The sequence below is a fragment of the Myxocyprinus asiaticus genome, chromosome 12 (genome assembly GCF_019703515.2).
Source record: "Myxocyprinus asiaticus isolate MX2 ecotype Aquarium Trade chromosome 12, UBuf_Myxa_2, whole genome shotgun sequence".
Classification (NCBI taxonomy): Eukaryota; Metazoa; Chordata; class Actinopteri; order Cypriniformes; family Catostomidae; genus Myxocyprinus; species Myxocyprinus asiaticus.
In genome coordinates, this window is record NC_059355.1 from 33,733,807 (window position 1) to 33,745,564 (window position 11,758).

Consider the following 11,758-nt stretch of genomic DNA (forward strand, 5'->3'; position numbering starts at 1 on the left):
GTCATGTTTGCTAGATAGTCTACTCTTCTTTTATTGAATTTTTCGAGTTTAGATGGTAAGTTGGATGTGCCTCAAGAGCAGGTGTCCAAATTGTAGCAACTGCGAAGCTAACGTTAACATAAGTCAGGTCTAGATTGGAAGGTCAGCCAGCAAAGATTAATGTATCCCCTGGGTGTTATGTACAGCATTAATAAAAAATTTCAAATAAAAATAAAAACAGCAGCAAAGATAAGCTAACTGCCTTGTAGTTACACTGGTGTCAAACGTTGATCTGAAAAATGAAAAGTAAACACGTCAGATATCAAATGACTGATAAACATATATTTAATGCATCTAACAGCCTGTTTACCAATCACACTAATTACATCTGGAGTTTGCATCAGGGCAGAACAAGTAATTTACGCTAGAGAGACGAAGTGACTCTCATTCAGCCATGATCCCACATTGGCACTATTTCACAGCAGACCCTTATGTTTTCAAATGTGAACTGTGAGCTACGTTGTTATTGGTCAAGAAGGAGTTCGATTATATACAGGCTTGATTGCTCTTTCTGAGTTCCCCGGATGTCTTCGTCAAATTTACGCAAATCTGAATATAAAACCTGACTCAGTGTATTCAAAAATTTAATCTGAATTTAACAATCTGAATTCATGCCATGAATTTCAAGTTTGATGTACACTACCGGTCAAAAGTTTTGAAACACTTGACTGAAATGTTTCTCATGATCTTAAAAATCTTTTGATTTGAAGGCGTATGCTTAAATGTTTGAAATTAGTTTTGTAGACAAAAATAAAATTGTGCCACCATATTAATTTATTTCATTATAAAACTAAAATGTAATAATAATAAAAAAAAAAATGTTTTTAAATGGATGACTTGGACCAAATAATAAAGAAAAGCAGCCAATAAGTGCCCAGCATATAGATGGGAACTCCTTCAGTACTGTTTAAAAAGCATCCCAGGGTGATATCTCAAGAAGATGGTTGAGAAAATGTCAAGAGTACATGTCTGCAAATTCTAGGCAAAGGGTGACTACTTTGAAGATGTTAAATATAACACAGTTTTGATTTATTTTGGATTTTATTTAGTCACAACATAATTCCCATAGTTACATTTATGTTATTCCATAGTTTTGATGACTTTACTATTATTCTAAAATGTGAAGAAATTTTTTTTATAATAAAGAATAAGTGTTTCAAAACTTTTGACCAGTAGTAATTCATGTTCAAAACTGCAAATTCAGTTTCAAGTAAACATGTTCAAATTCAAGTCCTAAAATTCAAGTTCAAGTCCTAATGGCACATACAGTATTTCATTCCATATTTTTTAAAGACCCTCAACTCAGACCTGAAGTTAGACTTAAAATTATGTACAGCTGTTTGGAGTCTTTGCCTGAGATAAAACCATTTTGGATGCATCTGTCTCTGTCTGGATCTGATCCTCAGCTCTGTTCGTTCTTTACCTTTCTCAACATCCTTCTTCACTCATATGTTTTTCCCTCTGTCCTGACAAGAGACCAGGATGTTTGGCTTAGCTGAAAACCGTGCATGTGTAACAATAGCTAGCTGGTATGTGCTGTGCAGCATGTGTAAACCTCACTCCCCTGGTCTCAAGAGGCGCAGTAGCGACTGACGCTAGAGGCTGTAGCCTTTAGCCTCCTTGTTAGTGCGCCCGCCGCCCACACTGGAGATGCCGGTTCAAATTCCATTCGGAGCGGGTCGAGCAGGACCGGTTACAGTGGTGCCGTGACCCGGATGGGTGTGAGGTTTAGGGAGGTGAGTGTAACGGTAGCCAGCTGGTATGTGCTGTGCAGTGTGTGTAAACCTCACTCCCCTCATCTCAAGAGGTGCACTAGCGACTGACACTACAGGCTGTAGCCTTTAGCCTCCTTGTTAGTGCGCCCGCCGCCCACACCGCCGCGATGCCGGTTCGAATCCCGTTCGGAGCAAGTGGAGCAGGACCGGTTACACATGCTAGTGTCTGACCATAGATCCTTTTTCTTCTTCTTGTCTGTTCACCTGCTCCCATGCATTACACTTGACATCTACATTACCCATTTACTTACAAATGCCAAATGTAAAGTCAGAGAATTTCAAACTCAGCCAAAAGTACAATATTTTGATCTTTCTGATGATCAGTTTCTGATGATCAGAAACGTAAATATTACCTTTAAAAGTTGTAGAATATGTAATTTGTACTAAGATCAAACTTTTAATTAAATATTTGCAGATTAGGAAGTGCCAACATTGCATTAATTTTATATTGTAACATATTTTTTCACAGTCTACCTTTCTTTAACAAACACGTCAAAAGTATGAATGCTCAAAACTTGTGCCAGGGATGTAGTCTAGTCTAAATGCATTTGATTTCTATATAAGCAAGCAATATAAGTGGAACATATTGTAAAATGTGAAATAAACATGATGGAGACATTATGCACTGCAGTGAGATGTTAAATTCATATGTTGCCAAGCTCGCTCTCTCTTGAAGACCGTGCCTTTGTGCACGTATCAAAACCATCCCTTTATGTCCCGCCCTACAGTCATAAAAGACCGTAAAATCCAACAAAACAACATTACAATATAACAGAGGTCAAATCTATTGAAATATTGGGTCAAAGCAATAGGAAAACTGTAGGCTTTTAACTTTAATAGCGAACACACTTGAGGATCATCTCGTGCTTGGAAAAATCTTGGAAAATTTATCTCGAGAAGATACGGTTGAATTGGGATTTATTTATAATTTACCATGATTGTTTTTTGTTTTTTTAAAAGTGAAAAACAAAGGCAAAATGAGACCAAAACAAAATAAACTTTAATTTGTTAGACCCCTGGGATGACATTTTTGCAGTGTAGCGGACAACTTCAGTTATTTCGTTCTACTTGAGAAGTGCACACGTGGAATACAGCCCAACTCTTGAGTGACAGGTACATTGACCAATCAATTGTGGTAACAATGACGTCTACACACCTATGAACCAATCGTTTAATAGAATGGGAGGTTTCCGTGAAAAGACGCTCTGGAAAAGATAAACCTCCCATATCTGGAGGTAACAGCTGGAAAAGTGGAAGAAGTTGATGTGAGAGTTCTGGAGAGAAGAAAAAGGTCATGATTGTCAAAAAAAGGAATTGTTTCACATTCAGAGTCGCGTGAGGATGCTTGAACAAATTCGGTGAACTGTTATAGCGTCAAATGCAAATACTCGTGAAAAAATAACATCGACTCTGTTTTTTTTCTTTCTTTTTTCTTTTTCTTTTTTCAAGAACACATTCCCACTTATTTGCACCGCCTCTAAGGTAAGATATCCCACTGTATGTTCTTAATTCATATTACCCACCACTTAGCCGAATTCAAGTTGTTATTTTCACTTTTATGTCTATATCTGAAATATAACGGACCTTGGTGGCAACATCGCTTCTCATTAGTACTTCCATCTAATATATAAAAGTGTATGTGTGTGTGTGTGTGTAATTATGTAAAATATTTACGGAACAGTGAGATAAGAAAATATCGTCATAGCATATTCTTTGAGATGGTCGACGAATATTTTCATCGGAAAGAATCTGTTTAAATCCTCCTCAAAAATCTTGAGAGCCCAATAAAATACAAACCGGTAGACCTTTATACCCAATAAACACTAAATGTGATTGGAAACTCGGGATGTTTATATTCTATTAGCATGTGATGACTGAATCTTTTTTTAGTTTTCCCAGGTAAGGTTGTCAACAGATTCGTTATGTGGTTTGTTAATTTATTTAGCCTATTTGTTTTGAACGTGTCAGTGACACATAAGAAACATTTGCAGTAATCTTTTTGTGAAATATGCAGGTTTTGAGCTATTCACACCTTTCCTGTTCAGGTTTCTTATTGGCTAAGTGTCTCCTGATGCTTCAGTATTACAGCAATGACTAAGAGCATATTTGTTTTTATGTATAATTTCAAATAATATTGTCCTTACTGCTTATAGTCCACGTTTAGCCATGTTGTTTTAAATAAAAAGATCAGGCCTCTTCATTGGAGAGGCACTCAGAGCTTCAGTGTCTCCATGGTGACAGCAGAGCATCCTGAAGAACATTGTGTTTATCACTAAAAGACTGGTTTGATCAAAGCTGCAGCACAGAAGCTAGCCTTGATTTTTATTGCCACAGCCAACATGACTGACGTAAAATAAAACAGACTGTTTAGACATTAAAAGTGATGACTAAAGCAAAATGTTGGTCTCTTAGCCATAATGCTAAGAGTCCTCTTGTTTCCAAATGTTTTTTCTTTACAGGTAAGTGACAAAACGGGGCATTGAATTATATCAGATGCATTATGAGACCCTCTTCTGACATAAGTTATTATAAAATTAAAAATGACGTCTCTCCAATAAGATTATCGGTTTCGTCTCAAACTCTCGAAGGGATAGATCACCCAAAAATGAAAATTCTGTAATTATTTCCCCCCTTATTTCATTCCAAAAAATGTTTGTTGTTATTATCTCTGTGAAACACACATGCAAAAATAAACGATTTTTAAAGAATCTTCACTTTTGAGGCCTGGGTAGCTCAGCGAGTATTGACGCTGACTACCACACCTGGAATCGCGAGTTCGAATCCAGGGTGTGCTGAGTGACTCCAGCCAGGTCTCCTAAGCAACCAAATTGGCCCGGTTGCTAGGGAGGGTAGAGTCACATGGTAACCTCCTCGTGGTCGCAATTAGTGGTTCTCGCTCTCAATGGGGCACGTGGTAAGTTGTGCGTGGATCGCGGAGAGAAGCATAAGCCTCCACGTGCTGGGAGTCTCTGCGGTGTCATGCACAATGAGCCATGTGATAAGATGCACGGATTGACAGTCTCAGAAGTGGAGGCAACTAAGACTTGTCCTCTGCTACCCTGATTGAGGTGAATAACCGCGCCACCACGAGGACCTACTGTGTAGTGGGAATTGGGCATTATAAATTGGGAGAAAAAGGGCTAAAAACTTTTTCCATATATTGACATTTATACAATTTCATAATGCCCATGTCTGCCAAGCTCCCAAAAGGACCAAGCCAAGTCTCAACCCATTTGTGTGAGGAACAGACTGAAATTTAAGTAGGTATTTACTGAAAATCTTCCCCTCCGCTTTAGTGGCAGTCATCAGATTTGATATCAATGACATTAGGTCACAAGACTAAGAGCATATTTGTTTTTATGTATAATTTCAAATTATGTTGTCCTTACTGCATACAGTCCATGTTTAGCCATGTTGTTGTAAATAAAGGGATCGGGCCTCTTCATTGGAGAGGCACTCAGAGCTTCAGTGTTGTCTCCATGGTGACAGCAGAGCATTCTGAATTGGCATTTGGCGGCAGTCGCCAGATTTGATATCAATGACATTAGGTCACAAGACACGCAAGAACCTATGATGTTTGATGATGTCATTGGTGCCCAACCTGATGTGATGTTTTGAACTGTCGTCATATGGAAAAGAGCTGTGTGAAGATTCTTCAAATTCCTTCTTTTGTGTTCCACAGAAAAAAATAACTGAATATGGGTTTGGAATGACATGAGGATGCGTAAATAATTGAGTAAATACAAACTGTCAATGCACCAGATTTTAATAATAACCTGACGGTATCAGCATTATTATCACTGTGACTTTTTTCTCTCCATGTGAACATTATGGGCTTGCATTCTCTGTCTCATTGCAACCCTCTACAAAGCGCCCTTTTCACATGTTTGAATTTAGCTACTTCCTGAAAGCAATTGTAAACTGATAAAAGGTCATGGTCTCAAGGACACTCTGATTAAACACTCACAAATCTGATTTTGGCAGTAATGACCGCCTTCCTCTTGAATGGAGAATGTTGTCACAGGATCTGAATGATATCAGGTCTGATCGGTCTGTTGATTAAATATTACACACAAATCACACTCTACAAGAGAAAAGAAGGGACAAAGAAATTCCTATTATTTTCCTTCCATATTGCTTTTGTTATTTCATATTTGACCTGATTGTAATTATGGCTGATTTTAGACTGAAATTTGACATCTTTAGAATTGAATTAATTTAAGTTCTGTCAAATTTAAATCAGTGCACCATTTACCCTTTATTTGGCTTATGAATGTTTAATACAGGAGTCTGTATTAGGCTGTACTGTAGGGTTATATGCTGTACTTTCAAAATGTGTATATTATAGTCTTTCTTATTTGTCCTTGTAGCTGCTTATTTTTTTTTAATTTTTGTTTTTTTGTATGCTGTTTAAAATAGCACCGTGGGGTACTCGCCTGGACCCTGGTACTTTCCTGCGTGTCTTCATTTGTTTCTGTGACATTTCCTTTTCCCCTCAGTCCATGGCTGTGCATTAGTGTATGGAATAATTGTTACTTGTTAAATCTGAACTTGTTAAGGAGGGCAATAAAACAATTTGAAAATATTGTCTGGTATTTAGACTCCATGGACTAACAGAATCAGTGCCAGAAACTGTTTTCATACCTGAAAAAGGTTGCATGCATGTTTATTAATATGCCACACTTTTACTTATCTTAGAATATGGGCTATAATTTTAGAAAAAATTTCAAAACTGAATCATCAACATTGTGTTTTGCTTTTCCACTCAACATTTTGAGAAATGATTAGGCATAATTAGTATAATGAGGCATTTTGTCTTTTGGTTTTTATTTATGTTTGATTTTTAAATAAAATTGTTCTTTTGATCATTTAGGAAATCATGGGAAGTTTTGAAGGCCATGCACTACCTGGAAGTTTCTTTCTGATCACTGGTCTATGGTGGGCCGCAAAACACTCATTTTTGTACGCTACCCGAAGGAACAAAAGCGCTGGTGCAGGGAGACTTGCAACTCGAGCTACTCAGCGGCGCATAGAAATCATAGAAGGAGCAGTGATTTTATCATTTTCTATTATTGGTGAGTTGATGTCATGCCTTTATTTATTGTATACAATATATACATTTCATCATACACTCTTAAAAATAAAGGTTTTTCAATGCTTGTTTGCTGCACCTTCAATAACCATTTTTTCATTATCGGTAGTTGGCTGTATGTTTCTTTGGTTTAAATTCTAGGTTCTTCAGATCTGTGCATTTAGTTTCTAGGTTCTTTAAAACACTGGCATATGTATAATTTTAGATGGTTGTATAAGAACATAAAAAGATATTTGTAGAACATAAAGGTCAACCTTTTTCATCATGCTGTAAAACCTGTTTTTGATTGTAATTGGAACCTTTATTTTGCTGGTGTAGGAATTGCTGGAGTATGTGGCAATTGTATATTGCCCCTGTGAATGATTTTTGCTTCACTGACAGAGTCAATCAAGTTTAATATAATCATCAATACAGGTTTTTTAGCAATTATAACATTGTTATCATTTATTGCAGCTTCTGCACCAGTTGAGCTTAAGTTCACCCAAAAATAAATTTTCTTTTTATCATTTACTCACCATCATGCCATCTCAGTAGGTCTTACAATACAAGTGAAAGGTGCCCAGAACTTTGAATCAGCAAAATTCACATAAAGTCAGCAAAAAAGTAATCTATACAACTCCAGTGATTAAATCCGTGTCTTCAGAACCGATATGATAGGTATGTATGAAAAATAAATCAATATTTATAGGTGCACTAAGTACATATTTGCTAATTAAAAAAGTTAAAAAAGTTAAAAAAGACATGAATAGCATTTTTTTAGAAATGTACACCCACATGACATGAAGACTCATAATTGTCATATCAAAAACCCAATAAAAGCAGTTACATGGAGCTGTTCGCCCCCTCATGGGCACTGCCATGTTGACAGCACATGGCACTGTGTCATGCAATTGACTGACTTACTTCCACTAATAATGACAATATTAAAAAAATATATATAGTACTTTCAGTCAATGCTCAAACATAAAAGTGCAATTAAACAAAACAAAACAAGCAAACCAAACAATTAAACAGCAAACACAATATACTTACTACAAACAACAACGGAGCCCAAGTCAACAGTATAGTCCAGACTGATGATATTTATTGAAAGACAGGAGTGTGATCCACCAGACAGTCCAAACAAAATGAGTGCAAGTGGAAAGATAAAATGTCCAAACAAGAGGTCCCTGCTGGAGTGATGAAACAAATCTCTACATTGTGGATCATGGATAAACGGCGCAACATCAAATGGCAAGCACAAGCACAATGATGGTGTTCAGCTGGCAGAGAGTTCACGAGTGGCGACTGCCCGGTCACAGTCCAGTGTGCAACAACGCATGAAAAATCGTTTGGATTGAATACATGAGTATCCATTATAGGGATATGTGTATTATGAGATGGATAAAAACACAGACTATAAGTAAAAAAAACAAGATAAACAAACTGTGTAAAGCGTAAATCTGTGTAAATCTGTGTGAAGTGTCAGCACTTAGTAAACAAACTTCCAGTATCCAGGACGATGGATGTAGTAAAGAGTCCAAAACCACAAGTAGTATTGGGATCGATGTGACGAGTAAGAGCCAGCTAAAATCTTACTGAGTGCACTTTTAAGTCCTTTTTTACCATAAATCTCCACCTTTGACTAGCCCCGACCAGTAGGTGGCGATATGCACTAAGAATGCGAATCGGCAAAAAAAAAAAAGAAAAAAAAGAAAAAGAATGTAGAAGTGAAAGTGGAGATTTATAGTTAAAGAGGACCTAAATATTGATCAGTATCTCACCCACACCCATTATGTAGCTTCTGAAGATGTGGATTTAACCACTGGAGTCTTATGGATTACTTTTATGCTGCCTTTATGTGATTTTTGGAGATTCAAAGTTCTGGCCACCATTCACTTTCATTGTATTGATCTACATAGCTGAGATATTCTTCTAAAAATCTTCATTTGTGTCCTGCAGAAGAAAGAAAGACATACATATCTGGGATGGCATGAGGGTGAGTAAATGATTAGAGAATTTTCATTTTTGGGTGAACTATCCCTTAAAACTGTGTTTCCTCTGCTGTTTACACAGGAATGTTAGCAGAGCAGCTATTAGCTGGTGGGCCGAAGTTCCAACTGTATGATTCTTCCACTCAACACTGGGAGCAGCTAATGAACTGGCAGCACACCACTATGTACCTGTTCTTTGCCATCGCAGGGGCCATGTCACTCACTGTCCACAGCACAGACATTGCCCCACTAGCATTAGACCGAATGCTGCTGGGTCTTGCTTTCTTTAATGAGGGTAAGGTCTTGTTCTTTTCCCTGAAAAGATGTCATATCTAAAATGATCCAAGAAAGATTATTAAGTAAATGTGTTCAGTAATTTATTTTCTTTAATTTTTTTTCATTGTTTGAATGTATATATAAGAGTGGTGTGTGAGAATATTTATAAAATGGAGAGTTCTGACTCTAACGATGAGACACATTCAAAACCATTGTAAAATATAAACACACTGCTGAGTCAAGTTGTTATGTCACTTGGAAACCACATCCTATAGTTTATTAATAATCAGTGTAACTGTTTATTGAACATCGGTGTCTTTTATATATTTCCAGAATTTATAAAAGCAATAAGACACTCAAGTCCATATGTTACAGTGATTTCACTATGGGTACACTCAAACATAAAATTTAAAAAAATTATAATAATGTTTTAGCCTGTTTTTAAGATTTACACATTTTAATTTAATAACAAAATTTCATTAAATTGAATAGGGTAATGTTTAACCAAATAAAATTAATAAAACTTGAGTTTTTTTTTTATTTTATTAAAGATTACCCAAATAAATTTGATGGAATTTTGTCATAAAATTGAAATGTGTAAATCTTAAAAAACAAACAAACAAACAAAACAAAAAAAACATTTAGTGTAAGATAGATTTATGCTCTCTGTAACTCACTCTTGCTTGTGTAATAATCAGTACTGTATACATTAAAGTTAGTAAATTTAAAGTGTATATCTGCCTCTTGCAGGATTCCTGTTCCTTTACCATCTCCATGGTAGAGACATGCTTGATGTCCATGTTCACACCCTTCTCCTCTATGCCATCTTTGGACAAGCTCTTATCTGCCTTCTAGAGGTTTTCCACAGGGGCAATATTCTATTAGAACTGCTTAGAGCCACTCTCACTATACTGCAGGGCAGCTGGTTCTGGCAGGTCAGTGACAGTGTGTGTGTGTGTGTGTATGTGTGTGTGTGTGTGCGTGCGTGCGTGCCGGTGGGTGTGCGTGTGTGTGTGTGGGGGGGGTGGGGGTTTGGTGAGTGGGTGGGTGTGGGTAGGTTGGTGTGCATGCGGGTGGGTGTGCGTGGGTCTTTGTGTGTGTGTGTGTGTGTGTGTGTGTGTGTACATGCAACCATTGCAAGTCAATAAATTGTTCTGACTTTAACTCTATTTAACTGTGATCTCTCTCTCTCTCTCTCTCTCTCTCTCTCTCTCTCTCTCTCTGTGTTTTTCTAGGTTGGCTTTGTGTTATACCCACCCAGTCAAGTGAAATGGGATCTGACAGACCACGATAATGTTATGTTCATCACAATGTGCTTCTGCTGGCATCTAGCATTTGCCTTGCTCACTGTTGCTGTAGTGTACTGGTCTGTTCTCTGGTGAGTATTTGCATATTCCCAAAATTTACACTTCATATATCAGTTCAGAAAATGTCTTTAGAAGTGTTTGTGTCACCAAATGTTTCAAGTTCAGATAGCATCCCATTGTAGGTTAAATGTAATGTTCATTTTTTGCCTACAGTGCTGTGCGTTCCAAACTGAGGAGAACGCCACCTATGGAAATGGGGCTCTTGAAACCAAGGGAGAAAGAAGTCGATTCCGAAGATGAGATTCTATGAGCATTTATTACTCTAACTCTTGTTAAACCCTGAATCCATATGCATTTGGACCTTCTGAACCCCTTAGAAAAATGTAGAGACAGTATTTGAGAGATAGAGACAGAGAGGCATTGTCACTGAATATTAGCCCTGTCTTAATTTCCTGAAGAGCAGCTGGGAGATGATAAACAGTGACAGTCAAACTACAAGTTACACTGTGTGAATCAATGGAGCCTTATATCACCAGCTCATCTTCCCAATATGATATGAATATGAATAGTTACAAGTTCTCTGTCAATGTAGTATGCTATCTTATGTGGTCACTCCTTTTTTATTTCGTTATAACACTTTCACCCCCTGTCCCCGTTCTGCATTCTCAGGATCAACCTACACTCTCTGAAAAATGGCTTAAAACTTGATTATTTTCCAAATAAGTTTGAATTAAGACATTTGAAAAAAGATGTATTGATTATTTTTGGGTCTTTATGTTTACTTTTCACTGTCAATTTGAGAATTATTTGTGCCTTGTCAGTATATTATTTGTTTTTACTCAAGGACAGAAGTTATCTTTTTTTTTTTATCATATTATTTTTGAGAACTATATGATCTGCATATTTAAAAAAAAAAAAAAAAAAAAAAAAAACTCTTTCTCAGTCTTCAAATGAAAGATATGGTGGGTACTGACATTTTCTTGACAATTTTGAAATCCTTGACAATTTCTCAGCTAGTCTGCTGTGTTCATCTGTGCAATATCATTCTTTTGATTTGACTGAAAAGAAGAGAAATAAATATCAGGATTGGCCTTGGAATCTTAAAATGATCGTATCTTATGACATCTATTTATTGATTTGATTTAATTTGATTTGGTGTTAAACATTGTTAAAGAACTTTCTATTTGTATTTTGTTTTCTATTAAAACGATTTAATTAATGTATAACTTTGCTGTGGCTGTGTGCTTATATCAGTTGTTATTCATTTGAAATGGTCTGTATAACGGTATGTATATT

General features: G+C 36.6%; 1 protein-coding gene across 3 annotated transcripts; it reads left to right on the forward strand.

Annotated features, from left to right (window-relative positions):
• Positions 1-2,935: 2,935 nt before the first annotated feature.
• Positions 2,936-11,679, forward strand: LOC127448735 (transmembrane protein 45B-like). 3 transcript variants are annotated; one of them, XM_051711518.1, is made up of 7 exons: positions 3,067-3,105; positions 3,264-3,296; positions 6,688-6,889; positions 8,962-9,174; positions 9,906-10,090; positions 10,391-10,533; positions 10,676-11,679. In XM_051711518.1, exons 3-7 carry the CDS (start codon positions 6,694-6,696, stop codon positions 10,770-10,772), a joined length of 834 nt encoding a protein of 277 aa, XP_051567478.1. In that variant the 5' UTR covers positions 3,067-3,105; positions 3,264-3,296; positions 6,688-6,693; the 3' UTR covers positions 10,773-11,679. The 3 variants fall into 3 exon arrangements, with proteins under 3 accessions (XP_051567476.1, XP_051567478.1, XP_051567477.1); XM_051711516.1 differs by having other exon boundaries at positions 2,936-3,296; XM_051711517.1 differs by lacking the exons at positions 3,067-3,105; positions 3,264-3,296 and having other exon boundaries at positions 5,991-6,889.
• Positions 11,680-11,758: the final 79 nt, after the last annotated feature.

Coding starts and splice junctions, on each gene's coding strand:
- LOC127448735 (XM_051711516.1), top strand. CDS start 6,694: ATGGGAAGTTTTGAAGGCCATGCACTACCTGGAAGTTTCTTTCTGATC. Junction 6,890..8,961: donor TTTATCATTTTCTATTATTG/GTGAGTTGATGT, acceptor CTGTTTACACAG/GAATGTTAGCAGAGCAGCTA. Junction 10,534..10,675: donor GTGTACTGGTCTGTTCTCTG/GTGAGTATTTGC, acceptor TTTTGCCTACAG/TGCTGTGCGTTCCAAACTGA.